This window comes from Vitis riparia, chromosome 8, assembly GCF_004353265.1.
Source record: "Vitis riparia cultivar Riparia Gloire de Montpellier isolate 1030 chromosome 8, EGFV_Vit.rip_1.0, whole genome shotgun sequence".
In the NCBI taxonomy this organism is placed as follows: domain Eukaryota; kingdom Viridiplantae; phylum Streptophyta; class Magnoliopsida; order Vitales; family Vitaceae; genus Vitis; species Vitis riparia.
The window spans coordinates 20566302-20587500 of NC_048438.1; the positions used below are offsets into that span (position 1 = coordinate 20566302).

The window sequence follows — 21199 nt, forward strand, 5'->3', positions numbered from 1 at the left end:
AGATCAGCCGATTGTTTGGGCTGGGCCGTGCTAAGTTTGTATGGGCTTGGTATATAGCCCAAATTCAAAATAATGTAATATTTTCTTAGCCGAGCCCATTAAAAAAATTAATTTAAAATATATCCTTCATTTTGTATCTAAATCTAAAACTAGATTTTCGGAAGAATTAAAATTATTAAATAAGAATTTATTTGAAAATATAAATTACTTCAAATAATGTCTGATTATATTTTATATCTTTTTTATAGTTTCATTCTTTATCAACCAGGAAATTTCAATAATCCAAAGCCTCTAATTTTACAAGCTTGTTTTTTAGTTGCTAATTTCTTCCTTTTTAAACTCTGAAAGTTAGTGAGTAAAAGTTATTAGAACATATAAATATGGGAGTTCAGGTGGCGTTTTTTGGGGCCTGAACTATTCAAATCCGGCCCATAGAAGACAATCTCACAATGTCTACCAAACATGCAATCTGGTTCGTTGGGATGGGCTTCAGAACTTCTCATCACGGAGCCCCAGCAATCACGAAGCCCATCTTAATGGGGGCCTAGGACGGCCCGGCCTTTCTGATCCAAGGCCTCTAAAGCTTTCCATGGTCCAAAATTTTCAGGCTTTGTTTGAATGGAAGAAATCAGTGTGAATAATTAAAGCAAATTAAAACAAATTTTAATTTTTTATTCAAATACTTTGAAAAAGGTAAATATAAAAATAAAATTTGTATTTTTTTTTTTTGAAGTAAATCAAATTAAAGAGTATGTAAAACCTTTGTTTTTTCATTGTTCTTGTCCACGTAGTTTCTAGAAATCAGAATTGCAGAATTATTGAGGATAAAAATGTCAATCCAAATAGACAAGAGGGGACGTTACACCATTTTATTTATTGATTGTACATTATTCAAATTTCCATTTTTTTTCTCTAGAAGCCCAATAAGATATGCCCCAATGAATCCATAAACATAAATAGATCTTAAGTTGTTCAATCATGACTGATATCCAAACAAAAATGTTACTAAAAATACCAAAAAAAAAAAAAAAGTGATCAAAATCCGAAAACCATAATATGCACTCTTATTTATTTATACATTAATCTCATTTATTTACATCCTCGATCTAGCATTTTCCTAATTTTAATAATGGGTCTCAAGACTTTGGTATAATGGGAATAGAAGTGAATGGTTAGATGAAAATATGAATGATGTTATGTCCACAAGTAGATGTGATGACATCTTAACATGGAATCAATCTTATTCTAAGAAAGTAGAGGCCCCCATGATGGAGATGTGGCGACCGACACAAGAAAAAATCCGCAAAATTAGGTTCAAACAAATGGTCAGATTCTCAAAATAGTAAACGAAAGGTCTAAGTACCCCATGTGAAGTGTTTGGAAAAAGCGGCTAAAGAAGACAACCTTAACAAATATAATATACGAACCAACCTAATAAACTAAGTATATCCATGAAAAGCAGTAACAGTGGGTCGTCCAAATGCTATATTAACATTGACTAAAACTTTAGAAAAGGAAAGTTTAATTTATTGATATATGACTGAAATCAAAGTTATCATACAAGTTGATCCCAAAAAGTTGACCACTAGGTCTCACAAAAATTGATAATAAATCAGACACTATTGCCGACAAGAGGAGGATGGTGTGTAGATGAATAATTACAAGCCCTTCAATTTTATTTTTCAAATATAACAAGCTAAAATAAATTAGAGATTTACAAGCTGAGAGAATATGAAGTGGTGTGAGATTTTATTGTTTTCCCACCAAGGGAAATCAACCCCACTTCATTTCTCTTCCTTTTTTTTTTACTTCTCTCCCAGTTCTGTTTGTTCCAAGGGAAAAACACTCTTTCTTGGATTTTCTCCAAGTTGTTTCTTTCTTTCTCTATAACCCCAAAAAGAAACTAAGATTATAATATGCAGAGATATCTACGAATTCAATCCAATTCAATAGTTTGATAGAAGTGGACTCTTGATCTGTGTTGTTTTTACCTATGGTCTCTTTTGCAGCTGCTGCAGCTTCTGTTGCTGTTGCTGCTGCTTCTGTCTTACTAAGATCTCAGCGTAGAGAAGCTCATTCCAGGCGTCTGGCACACCAGGAAGGCACCAGTGGCTGCAGTCCTGAAACCTCAATGGCGACCGCCTTTCCTCATCTGATAGATTTTGTTTGCGGTAAATTGATGGGTGGCCATCCTTCCGGTAATCTGTTATTCGAGTGATGTTTAGGTAAGTGACTTGGGTTTTCATCCCTCTCAAGATTTTCTCCAATACTGTCATCTTTGGTGGATAATGTGGTATATACGTCTCGTTCCTAATGGGCTCGGTCTCGCCGTCACACTGACCTCCAGAATTCCACTGGCCACCACTGTAGCAAGAGAATTGATTAAGTTTTGAAATAGCTGCATTGTTTTTAAACCTTCAATGCTGATCAATCAAAATTGTTATTGAAAGGTGGGTGGTTGTTTCAGCCTACCTGAAATGGGAGGAAGAATAACCTCGGAAGAAAACCAGAGACTTTGCTGGATTTACATTGGCATCAACCCATCTTGCCCATGTGGTCAAAGCTTTGCGAAATGCCTCCATTACATTCAATTCACCATAAACATGGCTGCCTTCTTGGTAATAGTCCTTCCTGCAATTTTTCCTTGCTACTTAGTTTCGTTGTATAGGGTTTCAAGTCAGAGGCTCTTTTGGATTTAGCATGCACTTACCCTTTGGAAGTTTTATCATGAGTCCACCAATGTCCTGTATTGAAGATGATGATATCTGCTGTCTTGTATTTGTCGGAGGACGTCGGGATTTTATCGAGTCTCAGTGTTTCCTTCTTTGATCCATTCTTGTCGGGCATTTCCCATTCTTGGACTAAGAAAGGAGATACAAAGAACTCTACTGAGCAGTGGTACTCCTGCCCAACAGAAATACAAAGAAAATTCACTGAATCATCATCCATTTTTTATATAGAGAACATTGAAGATAAGAAAGGTAGATGAAGGATTGAAGAAGATACCTCGAATATAAATGAGTAAGAAGCTTCGGTTCGAAAATGGTGTCTGCCAGAGGCTTCATAAACCTTTGTTCGATCTTTCACTGAGTTTCTAAGTATGCAAACCAGAGATTCCCACATATTCCTATTGAGAGAATCCCCCACAAAAACCAGTCTCTTTCCCCTCAACAGTTCCAACATATGACTCCCATTTAACCTGAATGCAATCAATTCATCCAAATCAACATCACTGGAACAAACCCAGGAACTTAAACTAGATGGATCAGTTTCATTATAAAAATACAACACAGCCGGATACGATAAATCCTACATAACAAATATGGTATTAAAAGAGAATCCAGAAAATTAAATTTGATGGATAGAAAATCAAATTCAAATGAACGAAAATCACTGAGAAAAGAAAAGGAGAAAACATTGGCTACCGCACCTGGGTAAATCACAGCCTTTTGGCTTCCATTTAAGCTTCATATAATCTTTATCAGGCCTGCCATTGAGAAAGCAATTAAACTGCTCATCAATCAAAGAACAAGAACCCGGTTTGTAAAGCGGATACGAGTCATCCTTCACCCATTGTCCTTCAAATAGATTGCAGTTCATCAATGATTCCAACCAATCCCCTGTTCTCTGCTTTGAATCAGTCCCATTGCTCTGTTTCTTCAACAGGGACGCCGTGTAATTCGAAACCACGCCCTTCTCTGCAACACCTTTATCTTCCTTCCCAGAACCACTCTTCTCTGTTGGAGGCGATTTCACCGTCGAATTCGACGCTACACTCTTCTCCGCGACGCCTTTATCCTTCGTCTCAGAACCATTCTTCTCTGTAGGAGGCGATTTCACCGTCGAATTCGACGCTACTCTCTTCTCCGCGACGCCTTTATCCTTCGTCTCAGAACCACTCTTCTCTGTAGAAGGTGATTTCACCGTGGAATTCGAAGCCACACCTTTATCGTCCTTCCCAGAGCCACCCTTCTCTGAAGGAGGCGATTTCACCGAGGAAATCGCACTCTGATTGGCCGAAACCAGAGGTTTCGGAGGGGCAATTGCAGTCCGATTTGGCGTCAAAGCTTCAACCTTTGTCTCATTCTTCGCACCGGACGGATCTTTACTCTTCTGAGGCGATTGAAACGTGGCAGCATCATTGGATCTGGTGGCGTTGGTCCCAGTTGTGGGCGTGGGAACCGAAGTAAAGTTGTGAACTTGCTGCTGAGTTGAATTGGGAAACCAGAAAGAAAAGAAAGAAGAAAATTGAGATCTGTAGGAGTCATCGGAGGTAGAAGACGACCCTGAACCAGTACCAGTCGCAAAGATATTGGTGAACCAAGGTGAAGAAGCGTTTGCAGGACTGAAAGCTAAGAAAACAGTGAAAACAATGAAAGCAAACATGAACCCATATATAAAAAACATGGTTCTTCGCGTTCTCGCCATGGAAAACAGACTGGTGAAGTCTGAAAACAGTGCTCCCCCACCAAGTGGGGGATGCTTTGTTCCATCAGCCATCTCCGGACTATCAACAGAAAGGAGAATATGGAAGATGACACTGGTTTTATAGAGAGAAACTGAAGAAGAATAAATGGGGGGTTTTAGAAAGAAAGAGGAACTTGAGTGCTGCGAGGACTGCACTTAGTGGCCGAAGACGATCGTCAAATAGGAAAGCACAAGTTTTCTGTACCTGTTATTCTCTCTTTTTACCAAAATACCCCTTCTTCTTCACTTAACTTGGAAACTGCCACCGCCGTCCATATCATGTGACTATGGCAATGGGTTTTCAAAGCCTCACCACATTACGTCCCTCAAATTATGTGCCACCTTCGCTTGACACGTGTAGGCTGTAACAAACTTTTATTATTAATATTTTTAATTTATCTTAAGAAGCATTATCACCTACTTAAAAATAAATGAATTGAACTGCACGTCACTTAATATCATCCCAATCCTATGGCATTGGGACATGGCAAGGTAATATATATATAAATTTAGTATAAATAAATAAATTAATTAAAATTTTATTAAAAATATATATGAAAAAACAGTACCGTCTTTTAAAAAAAATCAATGAAAACTCAACCGTATTTAAACGTTGCAGATCGAAATTTAAGGGTTAACTATTATATTTTAATATCCAGGCGTATCTTGAAAATATTACGGATAATAATATTCGGATTCTGTTAGAAACTTTGATAAAAAAAACAGAGCGGCGTTGGGTGGCAGAAAGTGCAAAATCGAAGATTTGCCAGGGGCAATGCCAAAACCAATCAATACACTTTTCTTAGGTTGTTTTAACGGTATATTTCACACTAGTTAATTGAGGCTCCGTGTGGGACCGTATGCGGCAACACTCCAATATTTTTCACCGTACACCCATAGTACGTGTAAAAGGTCCGTTACAGGGGTGATGTTGTACCTGAAGGGATGGACGGCTGAGATCGAAGGAGGACCCACTTTTAAACAGTGCCAGCTGTGACGGGCCCATAAGAGACATATGCGGCTCGTGAGGCAACGGCGGTCCATCCAACCAATGATGTGCTTGGATTCACCACCAGGTGTCGTCGCATTATACGCACCGGCTCATTTTGCAGTGTGGGACCAATGCCAAGTGCAGTCCTTTGTTGTTTTCTACGAAAAATACTTATTTTCCGGCGTTGCTTTAGCCTTCATCCTTACATGAGTTTATCCTAATAAGAAAAAAAAAAAAAGATATGTTATAAAATAAGTAATCATTATAATTTTTTATAAAAGAAAATAACATTTAAATGTTTACGGAAATTGTTATTACATTTTAAAAATATTTTTTTAATGATATATTAAAACTAAATTAAATCATATTCAAAGAAAATTAATTAAAACCTTAAAATAAAGAGAAAAAAAAAAAGGAAAGAAGGAATTAGACATTATTCACACAAATAATAATAAGATAATAATTTCATGCAAAACCTAAAAGAATGGAAAGATAAATATAAGTCACATAATATTTTGAATTTTTAAAAAGCCATATGAAATTTTGCTGAGATCCATGTTAATAAAGTGGTCTTAAATTATAGTTCATAGGAAGGCGCTTGTTAGGGTTAAATTCCATTTAACAAATTTAGATAATGTTTATTTTTTAGTTGAATGAAAATAATTTTTAAAATTTTTTTATTTTTTTAAAAATAATTTATTAATATCAATAACCATAATTAAAATAAACTTCTTATCAATAATTAATATCAATAAATAAATTTTAACTAAATATAAAAATTCAATCCCTCAAAAAAACAATGCAAACATAATTTCAAGAACCGCTATATCAAAATATTTGAATAATTCGTACGATCCTTCGACCACTGCGCTGGACTTATTTTGCGTACGTGTCGAATCCAAAAATCTGAGACTCATTGTGTCGGTGATGTATGTAGTTGTATATTACCCAATTATTTATGTTACTAAATCCATATGGCATGTGGGTGTGCCAGTTTAAATGCACGGAGTTTGCGTCCTTCCCTGTTTAAATGGCACGTGCCAAACAAGAAAATTAACGGAAGAAAAATTGAGAAGTTTTAACATCTAGTTTAGGCAAGTATCAATTAATATACTAAATCCTCGTTTCACACAGAAAAGGAATCGTTTGGAATTCCCTTTAGCAGTCCAGAATTTGTATTTTATTAAAATAAGAGTAATTTAACATTTTTATATGCATAAAAATATTCTTTTAATATAGTATTAAAAAGAAAATGTTTAAATCTCCATGTTTTTTCAAGTTGTAACTAAATTATATTGAGAAGTACAGGGCTTAAATTCGAGATCAAATTTCAGCACCCATTTACATTGCATTTGATCTCTAAATATTTCTTTTAATATTTTAAAAAATAATTTTAAGGTTACTATTTAGAGTTTAATAAACTAAATATAAATTTTTACTACAGCCAATTTCATCCTGATTTGCTGGTCTATCTCACAAAAACATGAAGTTTTTTTTTTAAATAGGTGAAGTAAAAGAGATGAAAATTTTTAAGTACTTTAAATTATTTTATTGCTAGATATGCCTTGACATATCTCGCAAGTATGGTTCTGCAATTTTAGTGAAAATGAGATTATTTTTTAAATAAGAAGAAATAATAAAAATACTCGAAAACATAATTACCTTTAAGGTGAAAACAATTAGACAAAATATTAAATTTTTTGGGGAAAACTTAGGGAAGAGGAATTTGACTTTGTGAAACAAAAATATTCAAAGGCCGGACAAAAAGTACCTCAGCAAAGAGAAAGAGAAGGAGCTCAGCAACAACACAAGTAGGGCTTTTCCAAAAGCTGTTCCGTTCTCTTTTGGCATAGCTAAAATGAAGGATCATCCACAACTGCTCTGAAGACGGCACACAAACTAACTTCACAAATCTCCCATTAATTGTTCTAAAAAATTAAAGGCAATTTATTGAGTGAGTTAAGATAGCGAAATAACCAAATTATAAAAACAGCCACAGCCACTTTTCACATTGGCACTGAATCTAAAGAGGATGGGGTCTTTTTATATATATATTTCCCACCCCTCATGGGCAGGAGTTCACAAGTCCAGCAAATGCTATCTATACTTCCACCTTGAAGTCATGCATTTATGAAATATTCCCGTAGAACAAATATTTGGGAATCATTTGAATTTATTGACCTGCTGTGATTTTCTTTTTCATTTTTTTTTTTTCTGTTTGTCAAGGATATATCACAAAAAGTTTGCAGATGTGTACTCCACATTCCCATGCCTAATAATTCACGGGAAGCCCAGACCACTTTTCCACTTTCTACACTATTGAAAGGTCAGTGACTGATATGAAAGGCGATAGCGTAGCGTATTAATTTAAATTTTGATTATAGGAATGGCTAATGCGTGATATAATTCTAAACTTTGACGCTGCTAGAGGGGAATTCGAAATGTTCCGTCAGATTCCCCACCAAGGAAAACAAAATGCGAGACATGAAAATGACAGGAGGAAAAATGGGTCCGCTTCCATTCAAGTCTCATCCAACCCATTCAACCACTTTTTTTTTTTTTTTTTTTTTCCATTTTTCTCTACCGACTCCTCATACTCTTTGACAATGGCACCAACCCATTTAAAGGCGGCCTTTGCTACCGGACAAATGGGAGACTCTTGAAACCGTGTGCCGTTCACTTTCGATAGCCTTTCGGTTTTTTAGGCATTTTATCAAAAACTCACACAGCTCTATATGCATGATCCATCTGACTTACCTTGCCCTTGCCATGTGAGCCACCTTGCAATTGCATCCAGTTTTTTGCAGCATGGAAACATCGCCTTCACTGTTAAGTGGCGCCAGTCTGGGTTCCTCCCACTTGTGCTCCTGACTAACCCCAAACTACAAAATCAAAATTATATCGGCATTGGTTTGCCGTTAAGCATGGTTTTCCACTTATATTTGAATCAAAACCATATTTGAATGTATCAACGTTGTTTCGAACAGAAATGTCAGAGATTGACCCACGACTTTGGGCCTAATTCAGAAGAACTGCTGTCCAAGGGCGGATTTATGCAAATTTGAAAATTCGCGCAGCCAAGTGAAGACGAGGTTCAAAATCAGAATTGTATGGGGCATAAAATTTCTGAAAATATGATTCTCGGCGTTATATCTATGTCCCTAGTCTTTTGGTCCTTTCAAAAATTTTGTGGCATTCCCAAAAAGACTGGTAATATTTGTCATCCCAATTTGTGACAATGCAGGCAATCAGAGGAAATTGAAAATGATTAATAGGGTGCAACAAAGCTATTTCTAGGACATGAGGAGAGAGAGACAGATTTGGGCTCTCTATATTTGTATGGAGCACAGGAGAAGTATAGGGGATAAGGAAATGGGGTGTCCCAATTCCTGAGAATTCTAAAGCCATTTAAGAAGGCTTGAGTGACAATTCAACCACTGGTAGATGGGCATTTAATTAGAGTCATCTTTCTTAAGATTATTATAGTCCATATGGATGCACTAGTGTTTGTGAGAGAGTGGGGCATGATGTAAAAGCAAAGTAGGTATGGACCATTGCCATAGAAATGAAGCTGCCGAAGGATTCCGAAAGAGCCAATTAAAGTCGGTGGGCTTTTGACATTTCGGAAGGCCATTCTGTATCTTAGGCTATTTATGAAATGCCCACTTGAAAGGGTGCTGTCCAAGTAAATCTTTTGCAAAAAAAAAATTCTTCAATTCTCCCTCTGTTCAAATTGTTTGAAAATTCAAAATTGAAGAAAACAAAACAGTCATACTTATTATGTCATTTATTAAGTAGGTAGAGGACAACACATGCAAGTTTTGCAGATCGAGAGAAGACTACAAATTGACAAAAGAACCCTCACTTGAATTTTATATATCAATATATGTGGTTATTTATTTATATTTATTTGGGAACTTGTACAGAAATACTAGTAAGGAGCAATTGAAGAGAATCATTTTTCAAGACAAGACGAGGGTAGTCGAATCATTTACTTGTTGTAGAGCATTACAGAGATTATCATTGTCGTTTCAACTTTTCCCAAATTTACAAGTAGTTTAGTTTAGCAATTTATAACATCAAAAGTACAAATGAAGATCGACAAAACAATGAATATAAAGCAGAAAAAAACCAAATAGGACAAAGGATCCAACGTACCATATCATTGGGACAGCAAGACCTTTTTCCCTGACGAGCAAAAGGGAGTGTATATCAGGATAGCCAGCTGGCCATTCGCCTTTAAGCTGCCTGAGATCCAAAATGTATGTGAGAAGAAATTAGAATTGCAACTTTAAGATGGGCTCAAGCCCACTCCCATCTCGACCATTACCCATGTGTCACCTAAGTATAAAAGTTCATAGGTCTAGGTTCAGAGAGAGAGAAAAAAAGGAAAAAAAAGAAAAAAAGAACATCTCAATAGGTAAAGAAAAAGATGGATCACATGAAGCATCCCAAAGGGTATCAGCTTATCCCCACCAACCACAGTTAATCAATTACATAATAGTCACGACAGAAGATGCATGCCATGAATTATAGAAACATGGGTTTACGGCCATCATACTGCCTTTTGCTTTTTAGGCTATAAGGAAACCTGCCCACAAATTTTAATATCCAAGCTGGTTTAAAAACCAGCCACACCATCATTTTGGATGTTCCAAAAAGATGTGATGCCAACACTGGTCTTTGATACGCAACCACATCAGGTAGTTATAAAGATCTGAAATGAAAGTACCCCAGTAGATGGTTAGGATATATCACAGCCAAATATAGGATTCACTACATGAAACAAATGGCTCAATTAACACACTATTTAGATTCACTGGTATGCAGATTCGATCTAGACTCAATCACCGGTAATAGATTTTCATTGAGAGCAAAAGAAAAGGATAGAACGTAAATTTAATTTGGTAAGCAAGAACTTTCTTTTTCAGAGAACATTCTTCTACACCAGCAGCACAATTGTTTAATAATCGAGTGAGCAAATCACTCCACCAATCTCTAACTGTGATTGGGACATGTTTGCTGGTTTTAGTCTTTGACCTTAACTTTAGTCAAAGAAGTAAACTGGAGGCTTTTCCCCACCTATGATGAAGCTTCTTTTTGTCAAATCATATCTTAATATGGTTTAAACATAAAGTTCACATACTCTTTTAAAAGATGAGCTGAAAACCCGGCTTCCCTATAACAGAATTTTGAAAATAAAGTACCCCAAAATAGAATGTCGAATTACCTTGAATATGGGAATTAAAGGGAGGGTTTGGTTGCAATAATGACCATATCCAAAAAATACCAGGGTGGGACAAGTAGTGTATTCAGTATTCACATACAGTGAAATATAGGAAATGCAAAAGCAAACCTTTTGCACGGGTAATGGGAAGAATTGCCTTTACAAAAAGGAAATCATTCCAGTGTAATTTGTACCAATAGCTACAAGAAAAGGGCAATGGTCAATTCAATCGGCATTTGCCTCATTCGGTGTGTTCTACTTAAACTGTTCTATAAGCATAAATAACAACCAAAGTGACAATAAAAACAAGGATTTTTCTGAAATTTGCAAAGCTTAATTGTGATTGTGAAGAACACCAATTGTGAATATTACAAATTTCCCAAACCCTAACTCTAATTTCCATCTGCAACACTTGCATTCAAACAAGTACATTTTCAGGGTAGAAAAATAAAATATGTAATCTTAGAAACCTCTAGCTAACTTTGTGTATTAAGACATGCAAGTCTGTTTTCCAAGACAGAATGATAGGATTTAGTTGCATTCCATGCAAAATATCTCTCTCGTCCTTATTTCTCATTAAAGTCAAAGGTTTTGGGAAAAAATTTATTTAGAAATTATACGTACTTTATGTTAATATATCTACTCACCCACCATCTCTCCAGCAAAGGATCCACAACTTCTGAAAAGGGGCAGGATCCAGTATCAAAAATATTTGAAGGTGACAAGTGAACAGAACCAAACAATATTTGCAAATTCCATTCCATATATGAAGAATGGTTTTGAATATAGATTTTTAGAATGGGCAAAGAGGATCTTTTCTGGTATTTTCCTCACTAGATTTGATCTAACTAGGATTATTGTTTGTCTAGAATTGCTAAAGTTTCTTTACTGTCTTCTGCAGATATCCAGCAGGTCTCAATGGTGCTATATTCATTTATTTCCCTCAAAAATCTGGTTCCAATATCCAGTGAGAATATTTAACTATGTAGGGCCAGATTGTTCCAGCGGCTAAAGCCACAAATAATGGGACATCTGGATGGTATTTCGCCACACAATCATGATTTACAAACTTCTTCAACTTCTTAAAAGCCATCTCCTATTGGAGAAACCTTTGAATACAAGCATGGAGTGGTACGCCACCAATCAGTTGTTGCTTCTAAAAATATCCTAAACACACTCTCTGGATTCTCTCTTTTAACCTCAATTCGGGCAGGTTATGGTGCCACTTATTCTGTTATGGATGAAAAATAATCTTTACTAACTTGGGCTCTTTATTATTCCATTTCTTATATCTTTCTTGACGATGGCTCCAACCAATTATTCCCATAGGTGCTGCATTGGTTGTGACATCTCATAAAGAAATATGCTTTTTATTTCTCAGTTCATTGATCAAACTCGTCGTATCTGTCTACACCTCTTTGAGTTTAGTTTAAAGTGTCTTCGCTCCAACAAACTCTTCCCCAATGAAAACCATTAATGCAATGGATAATATCTACCATCTATAGAGTGGTACACATAATACTTGCACCACCAGGGCCTCCAAGAGTGAAACTACTAGAACTAAAACAGAAATAGAGAAGGAAATAAGATAACACTAGAAACACAAGATTAACATTATACTTGCGACATCCAAACAATCTACAAACGCCTCCCTTGCTCCCTCCCAATACACAAATACACAAGAAAAAAAGGGCCCTTGCAAGTGGATCTCCCAAAGAAATAAACCCAATCAACAGGCTCATGGACTAAATGATTTCTACATGCTTATGTCCAGTGTGGATAATATGTTTATGAGCGAAACAAAATCAGTAGTGCCTATTGTAAAGAAAGACCCAAAAAAAAAAAAACCCAAGTCATATAGCAAATATTGCACCCAATCAACAATTACCAGAAACAGTAATTCAAGTTGGTCATTTCTTAGATATAACCAAAAATGAAATTTGAGGCTTGGAGCAAAAAAGGCACAACCAAATATGGCAGAGCAATGATCATCTAAATTACCAGCAGGACATCATGGAGAAAAGGATTGCATCATGTGATTCTAGGGGCTTCAAGAAACGTGATCATGTAGATCATTCCAACATAATTGTTAAGGACTAATCATAGGAAGTAGAGATGGAATGTAGTGGAGTCAGTAATTTTCATTCTTTTCTAATCAATAGCTCTGCATTTTGACTATGTTCTATCAATTATTCAATTAGACCTTGAATACATTACTTAGATCCTCAAATGCAAGGCTGCTAATTAAAAAACATAAACCCCAATTTAACAAGTGCCTGTCCTAGTTGACATGAGCATTTTTTTTCTATATCTTTACTAGGAACCAAATCAACATGAAAAATGAGATCCAGAATTTAACAAATTCCCTGTTCTTTCACTCAATTTTCTCAGGAACAAAATAAATGATAAAAGAATATTTAGGCATATTAGGAGTTACCATATATCAGCTCAAGGAATTCAAACAATTGAACAACATCCATAACCCTGCGTTCCTAGCTAAAAATACTTATTCATGAATTTACGAACAAAACTTATTATCCTAAGAAAATTCTCAAGTACTGTATAAAACAAAAAGGCGTGTTAACTGTCAAAATTACCTGACTGTTGGGATGAGGTTTGATCTTTATTACAAACCAAAACAACGTAAGACACAAGATTCAGAAATTAATTTTCCTTATCCTAACCTCAGTTTCACAGCAATCAAACAGAAAGTAAATGGAATATTTATGCACATCAGAAACACAACAAAAACGTACAATCCAAAACAATATAAGACACGGGATTCAGGAATTAATTTTCCTTATCCTAACCTCAGTTTTCACAGCAATCAAACAGAAAGTAAATGGAATATTTATGCATATCAGAAACACAACAAAAATTCAGACAATCAAAACCTGGAAGTGGTCCTCTCTTTCACCCGACCGTGAGCATACAAATCAATTTGAAGATCAACAGGCAAAACAAGAATAATTTAATAATTTTGAATAAGATAATACTTTTTACCGGTTTCTTGCATTGTTTTGGCCATAGAAAACCAAGGCTGCAAGTTATCCAAACTATATAAAGACAAGAACGAAAATGTTTTCTACTTTTCTTTAATTCTCTTGCGTTTTCTCGCGAGATGGTACGATTAAACAACTTCAAGTTCACCAAACTAAAGACGAAGAAAATAGAATAATTGCATAATATAAAGACACGGGCGTGTTCTAACATTGCAATTCAGATATTCGAAGGCAAAAATCTGAAACCCTCACCTTAAGCCATGACGGTTTATCACAGACTTTACAGAGAGCCGGGCTGATAGAGAAGGAAGGAGAATGCGGAGGAGGGAATCGAGAGCTTATGGGAGCCTTTCGAAATACAAAACAGCGGGAATCATGGGAACGACGTCGTTTTCAATTACCTGCTTTTCGGACTGCTTTTAGTTTCTCCTTGTAGCCTCGTAGGCGTGGGCACAGCAGCAGGTCACAGGTCACACCGCACCACCACCCCGCGCCTCCTCCGCGTAGACACACGCCATTATTGTCTTTTCTTGCAGAAAATGTTTTATCCGTACGCCACCGGCTCAAACGGTCACCGAATCACTGTTACTACCCTGCTCCGCTGCTCATACTCTCAACCCTGCTTCCCAACACGCGACCACACGTGCGAGACTGAGTATCCGCTAATATGTATCCCACTTATTTTAAAATTATTTTTATAATTTTTCATTTTTCTGTGTCAAATAAAAATTAAAATCTCAATGTAATCCCGGTTTATACAATCTTAAAAAACCAATTTGATTCAATAGAGAAAGCTAAATAGACTCAATTTAGTTATAAAAATTGGTATCAATATCTTAGTTTTAACTAAATAAAATAAATAAAAAATACTTAATATTTTTTATTCAATCAAAAAAACAAAAACATGATATTCTAAGCTTCAAATCAAATTAAAAATAAAATTTGTATCGGCTTTGGATCATAAAAAGAATTAAAAAACTATTTTAATATTTCCAACTTTCTTTTTATTTTTTTATCTTTATCATATTTATTTTTTTCTAAAAAATCATTATTGATTATAGAAAGGAAATTTAAATTTCAAAAATATCTTTTTGTAAAGCCATACATCACTTAGGAAAATTGTAATATTAATGGAAGCGCTGAAGTCAAAAAGGAGCTTTTGCACTGTAAAAAGGCTGCACCCAACTCAACCTCTGGACGTTAAGTTTGATTAGTTTCTATCTTTGATGTTTATTAGGGACCTAATAATAAATAATAACATAAGTAGGTAAGAATATAAAATCATATTATAATAATATCACCGAAAAAATGAAAAGGATAATAGCAATTGTAATGGTAGCAATAATCTCTCTAATGATTGGATCGTGTCTAGCACGCTCTTAGTCGGAGAGTAGGCGAGCCGCTACTTGAAAATGCTTTTGCACACGCGCGTTGCGTGGCACGAATTAAAACGACCGAGAGGGGAAAAGAAAACCTCACCCCAAATGACTGGAGAGTAGAAAATTACAGAGAGAGAGAGAGTCGTCTCGTATTCGCTTTTTATTTTTTAGGGGTTATCGTCTTCTTCCCCCAAAAGGCTCAAAAATCCTCTCTGCAAACCCCAATTCTTCCGATCACGATCGTCATTCAATGAGGATCAGAGGACGAGGGGCGCCTCCTCTGCCCTCGGATCTTCCATCGTCGCCACCGCCGTCGCAACTGCACCACGGCAACGACCAATCGGTGCAAAGTCCCGCTAGGAATCAATCTCCCCCTCCATCGGCTGACGATCGACGGACGTCAGATCTACGGGTTCAAACCGACGGATTGATTTGCTCTGAGGGAGAAGGGGTCGGCGCCAAGAAGGTGAGCTCCAAGGTGCAATTCTTGTAATGAATCTTCGTAATTTCTGTGTGCTACTGTCGAAAATGGTAGAGTTCGGTGTGCGCCCTGCGCACATTAGCTAACATCCCCCTTTTCTTTTTCATGAAACCGTGGTGCAACGATTTTTGTTATGACCTCGGCGGCATGTGTATCGGCTTCTGTTGTAGGATCATGAAATCGGCGTCGGGGAAGAAGAAGGCGGTAGCGAGGAAATGGGATTGGCTTCTCCGTCTAATCGGAGGTAACAATCGCTATCACTTCCCTGGAAAATTCGTGAATAATAGTATTTTCCTCCACTTTCTATCTATTTTTCTTCGTTTCTATTCGTCCGTGCAAGTATTATCCCATGTATGTGTCCTTACCACTCTTAATGCTACTTCGTGCCATAACCATCCATCTCTCATTCCCAATCTCCGTCTCCTCTTTCATCTCCTCACCAACTTTCTTTTTTCAAGTAAGTCATTTATGCGTGTGCTATTATCTCACTCCATGGTGGTGCATGTTACCGCCATAGCACTCATTCCAGCTGTAATGCGCGTGTGTGTTGTGTTTGCAGAAGCAGCAACAGCAGCCCCAGTCCAGAAACTTCATCTGGTAAGCTCCACCTTTTCATTTTTTCTTTCTTTTTTCATCTTTGGTGAATTTTGTTGCTGTTTCTGATTGTTACTGATTGTTTCAACGACTGAATTGGGTACTGGGCAGTGATGGAACACTGGCGTGAGGAAGATAGAGCAGTTCCACTGAAGAAGAGACGCGCAACATTCGAAATGGAAACCATGATGGAGATCAAAGATGAGAAGGCGAAGAAGAGGATGATGAGGGTCAGAAGGAATAGACCGAAGAAATGGGTCGAGGAAGATGAAGGAGAAGAAAACGGAATGGCAAAGAATAACGGCAAAAAGGGACGGAGTGGAGCCGGGATAATACTTGAAGGATCGAGGTGCAGTCGCGTGAATGGAAGAGGGTGGAGGTGTCATCAACAGACCCTCGTCGGATACTCTCTGTGCGAGCATCATCTGGGGAAGGGAAGGCTGAAGAGCATGACCAGTGTCAAAAGCTCACCCCTGACTGCACCAGTGCTCCACAAACCCACGAAACCGGAAACCAATACAGAAGACGAGGAAGAAAGCGATGGGTATGAGGGAACAATGGTGGCGAAAAAGGGCAAGAAGATTGGGGCGGTGAAGGCTCGGTCCATGAGTAGCTTGCTAGGCCAAACCGTGGCATCACCACTACCGGTAACCCTTCAACTCTCTAATGGCAACTGCGATATATAGCTGTAATGATGGTGTGATAATATAAAGTAATAGGGATAATGAGTTCGGTGTTTGTTGTCTGAAACCCCAACTTCAACTCCATGGTAGGATAATGGATGAATGAATGAATGGAGACTGGTCTTTTAATTTTGCTTTGTTTCTTTTCTATTTTTAAATTCCTTGGAATGCTTGCACCAACTCCACATCTATAATACATTTGATTTTTTGTTTTTTTATTTTCCATCGGTTTACACTTTACATTCCGGTAGGGACAAGGTTCAAAGTTTTGGAGGATTTTTCAGAATTATTATTATACATATATTTACTATTTACTGTCTATTTAGCCATCTTTTTATAGGAATTATTTTCTAAAGTTTAAAATGAATTCTTTTTTCTTATTTTAATTATTTTAACTAGTAATTTTAATAATTTTACTTTGTAAAACAAATTATAAATTTATTTTTAAATTAATATGGAGTTTAAATCCTATCAAACATAGAAAAGAGTGAAAATATGAAAATTTATATTATAGTAAAATCATGAACTATTTTTCTTAAAAGATAAAAATATTATTAGAGTATGTTATAAAATATTGATTTTGGTATATAAATAATGATTAAAAGTACATAATAATATTTTAATGGCTAATCATATTTTATTTAAAATAAATTTCAAAACTAACAAATTATTAATTAAAAATACGTAAATAAGCAATATATATATATATATATAGATTAAATATTCTAAACAAGTGCTGATTTTGCTATTAGTTTGGTGAGGCTTTTAAATTATAAACTATTCTTGAAAAATAACAAACTTAATGGCTCAGTTCTTGCTTGATAAAAATTGTTATTTGAGTTGAAATTTGTTTATCTTTAAATTAAAATTTGAAATTTGAGTGAGAAAGTTCTGGGTAGAAGATGAACAGCTTATTATAGTACATTTCTTGAATCATTATCCATATATTTATAAATTTAATTGAATTGGTATTTTAATTTTAGGCTCATTAATTATTAAATGTAATGCATCAAATCTTTTAGTTTTAATAAGATTGATTTTTGAATTATATAATTCTGTACATATTAATTTATTTATTTTTAATTTTAAATTTAAGAATTATGTTATTTTCTAATATTAACTTAATCAATTTTTGAGTTACAATTTTTTTAAAAAATAATTACAAATCTTATATATGCATGAAGCAATTGAAGGAGAAATTTAGAAATGTTAAATTAAAAAAAAAACAATATGATTCATAATAACCAATTAATCTACAAATATTATTTATAAATTAAATCCTCGATATAAACTTTGAGGGGGTAATGTGCAAAATCTGCAATAAATTGAGGGATAAATTATATTAAACTTTTTTTAAAATTTGTTCTAAAATGTAATATAGCTTAATATTTTTTTTATAGTTGTAATATATATATATATACTCTTACAACTTTATTAGCTTTTTTAAATAAAGAATAAAAAGATTCAAAAATTTTAAATTTAAATAATTATATATGTGTATAATTAAAATTAAGCAATAAAAGATTACATTTTTAGATTGAATTAGTATAAATTAGGTTAAATTTTATATCTTTTAATTTTATAAAAAAAAGTGATAAAAACAAGGGGACTTTACTCTTTAATCTTTATCTTAAATAATAGTAATTAATCTTCTTTGAGATTCCCATTTTTTCATTTAATTAAACTTTTGAAAATATAAAAATTATATTCATAAATTTATAATTAAACCAATCCCCGTCCACATAAAATTTAAATCGTAAAATAAAAATAAAATCAAGAATAAATAAAGTACCTCGAAGAGGAAAAATAAATCAACCTAAAAGGCAGTCCATATTGGTTTCCATATTGTGGGCCCCAAATTTCTCTCTCTCTCAACTCACCTCTCCTTTGGATAAGCTCCTTCCCCAACAATTTCTCTCCGATTTTCGAAAACACCGAAAACATGGCCAAACAAATACGCACCGTGTAGACCAAATATCCGAAACTAAAAGCTCTCAAACCCCCAACCTTCATATCATCTTTCCTTATCGGAAAACATGATTTTCTTAACCTTTTTCACTGACCCATCAGTTTAAACGCCTCGTCTCCCCCGATCGATTCAGTCTTTTCTCAAGAGGGTTTTGAGAAAGTGGAGAATTGATTCAAGAGAATGTCTATTTTGGCTGCAAATACCCATATTGTGTACAGAGAAGTGCTTCTCAGAGACCCACAAAATCAGTTGTCTGGTGGTGGGAGTTGTTTGTTTTGGTCAAGGTCTCCTGGGTTTGGAGTTGATGGGAGAAGAGGAGAGTGGAGGAAGACGAAGAAGAGGGACTTGAGAGTAGAGGCTTTTTGGCCAGATATGACTAGACCCAATGTTATAGAGATGCAACCCATCAAAGATTGTGACCAGCTTGATCAGGTTTTGGCCCAGGCTCAAGAGCTCCGCCAGTCTATCATCATTGATTGGTCTCTCTCCCCCTCTGTGAAAATGCTTCCCTTGTTGTCTGTTCATGGTTTTCTTATTTGGGTGTTTTTTGGAAGTGTTTTCACTTGTTTCTTGTTCTCATTTTCTGTTTGTAGGATGGCTGCTTGGTGTAGGAAATGCATATATTTGAAGCCTAAACTGGAAAAATTGGCAGCTGAGTATGATACCAAGTACAATCTCCCTCTGCCCTGCTCTCTTTCACTGTATTGTCAAACAACATGTATGATTTTGTGACAGAATGTTCCCACATATCAAGCACTTTCAGCTGTGAAGATACTTTATATGTTGTACCACAAATTTCCCTTTCATGCTCACTAATAATTTGGCTATGGATTCTTTCTTTGATTGGCATAATCAATTAGAAGTGTTTGATAGTTGGTTATAGTAGTTCTTTTCATGCCATGCTCACTGTGATGTCCTACCTTGTCGGTAGAGTACTCCATGTTCATGTATGAAATATGAGAATTGGCTTTCAAGGCATCAAATTATTAATGAACTGAATGGAATCCTTGCTGATTTGAATCTGATGAGATCCAGATCATGCTTCATTTTAATCTTGATCATCTCTTTTAATTTTGGTGATAGAATCAAATTCTATAGTGTGGATGTCAACAACGTCTCGCAGGCCCTGGTGAAGCGCGGAAACATCACTGTATGTATCACAACCAACCATCAATTTCCGTTATTTTCACCAGCAATTCCATTATCTTCCTCATTTTTCTAGCAATATTCAATAGTAATAACGGGTTGTATGGATGATGTATGCACAGAAAATGCCAACCATTCAGGTATATCCACCCTCTGAACCTTCACAATTTTCTGGGTACGAAAGATCAAGGCTGAACAAATAATCACAAGGGGTTGTGTTTTTGGTGCAGCTGTGGAAAGACGGGGAGATGAAAGCTGAAGTAATTGGAGGGCATAAAGCTTGGATTGTGATGGATGAAGTGAGAGAGATGATCCAAAAGTTTGTGTAATTTATGGTATACCATTTCCCCTTTTTACAGAGATCCATGTCTGTACAGTACAACACGTACTACTCATTCCATCTAGCCTTCCTTTAGAGTTAATCAAAGGAATACTTGTAGGCTATTATAATGGCCAAACAGTACGGGGTTCCCTGTTTTCCTGAGAAATCACTGCAGTAACTGACATGTAGCCTCAAACTGAAGTTAGGCAACCAAGAAAAGGCGGTGACCCACTTTCTAGGAAGGTTGAGGTTAATATCGACTTTAATAAAGGGGTGCTCAATTAATTTGGCAGGAAAAAGGAAAGAGAGAATTTCAATAATTCACTGGCGTTTTAAGTAGGATGTTCACTAGTATTTGTTACTAAACAATTAATAGGCTGCCGCTCTCTCAAAAACAACGTCGCTTTGGCCGAGTGGTTAAGGCGTGTGCCTGCTAAGTACATGGGGTTTCCCCGCGAGAGTTCGAATCTCTCAGGCGACGATTCCTTTTGCCAAAATTTTTGCCCGCACTTCAACACAAACACGCCCTTATATTTGCTTAATTACTTTAAGATATAATTTTCCAAAATTTTCCTACCTCCCCCAACACAAACATTTCCTAATAGCCTTTATATTTTCCAAGATAGTGTTTTTTTATCTTATATTTTTACTCTTTTGTGGAACTTCCTTATAAGTTTGTGGAACTCTTTTGAAGTTATAAGCCGTTATCAAGCCATGAGTGGTTCCGCAAAGTTTGAGAAAAAAGGTGAGCAAAAAATAATAGAGGAAAAAATAAAAAATAAATTTAAGATCAATTAAATATTTTTATATATTATTTTAATTTTCTTATATATTTAATTATTTTATAAAAAATAAATAATTTAAAACTATATAATTTTTTAAAAACAATTAATTACAAAAATACTTTTTGACTTCAAAAAATATTTTAATCCAAACAT

The 21199-nt window shown here is 35.5% G+C and overlaps 4 protein-coding genes and 1 non-coding gene across 6 annotated transcripts; 3 read left to right on the forward strand and 2 right to left on the reverse strand.

Moving 5' to 3' along the window:
* Window positions 1-1505: 1505 nt before the first annotated feature.
* LOC117920548 (protein trichome birefringence) lies at window positions 1506-4624 on the reverse strand. Its single transcript, XM_034838151.1, has 5 exons — window positions 3431-4624; window positions 3007-3199; window positions 2711-2904; window positions 2473-2631; window positions 1506-2364 (listed from the first exon to the last, which is right to left on the reverse strand). Exons 1-5 carry the CDS (start codon window positions 4498-4500, stop codon window positions 1992-1994), a joined length of 1989 nt encoding a protein of 662 aa, XP_034694042.1. The 5' UTR covers window positions 4501-4624; the 3' UTR covers window positions 1506-1991.
* Window positions 4625-7167: 2543 nt separating this feature from the next.
* LOC117920690 lies at window positions 7168-14205 on the reverse strand. The gene is made up of 5 exons (XM_034838283.1): window positions 14169-14205; window positions 13940-14024; window positions 9617-9706; window positions 8216-8340; window positions 7168-7339 (listed from the first exon to the last, which is right to left on the reverse strand). Exons 1-5 carry the CDS (start codon window positions 14203-14205, stop codon window positions 7170-7172), a joined length of 507 nt encoding a protein of 168 aa, XP_034694174.1. The 3' UTR covers window positions 7168-7169.
* A 1005-nt stretch (window positions 14206-15210) lies between these two features.
* LOC117919840 lies at window positions 15211-16961 on the forward strand. 2 transcript variants are annotated; one of them, XM_034837108.1, is made up of 4 exons: window positions 15211-15544; window positions 15718-15791; window positions 16107-16144; window positions 16253-16961. In XM_034837108.1, the coding sequence occupies exons 1-4, from the start codon at window positions 15317-15319 to the stop codon at window positions 16825-16827; spliced, it is 915 nt and encodes a 304-aa protein (XP_034692999.1). In that variant the 5' UTR covers window positions 15211-15316; the 3' UTR covers window positions 16828-16961. The 2 variants fall into 2 exon arrangements, with proteins under 2 accessions (XP_034692999.1, XP_034693000.1); XM_034837109.1 differs by having other exon boundaries at window positions 15211-15532.
* Window positions 16962-18727: 1766 nt separating this feature from the next.
* On the forward strand, window positions 18728-20531 carry LOC117919869 (thioredoxin-like 3-1, chloroplastic). Its single transcript, XM_034837145.1, has 5 exons — window positions 18728-19272; window positions 19387-19461; window positions 19877-19943; window positions 20062-20079; window positions 20170-20531. Exons 1-5 carry the CDS (start codon window positions 18974-18976, stop codon window positions 20266-20268), a joined length of 558 nt encoding a protein of 185 aa, XP_034693036.1. The 5' UTR covers window positions 18728-18973; the 3' UTR covers window positions 20269-20531.
* Window positions 20532-20660: 129 nt separating this feature from the next.
* On the forward strand, window positions 20661-20742 carry TRNAS-GCU. Its single transcript has one exon. It is a non-coding gene; the product is annotated as a tRNA-Ser (tRNA).
* The last annotated feature ends 457 nt before the right edge of the window (window positions 20743-21199 follow it).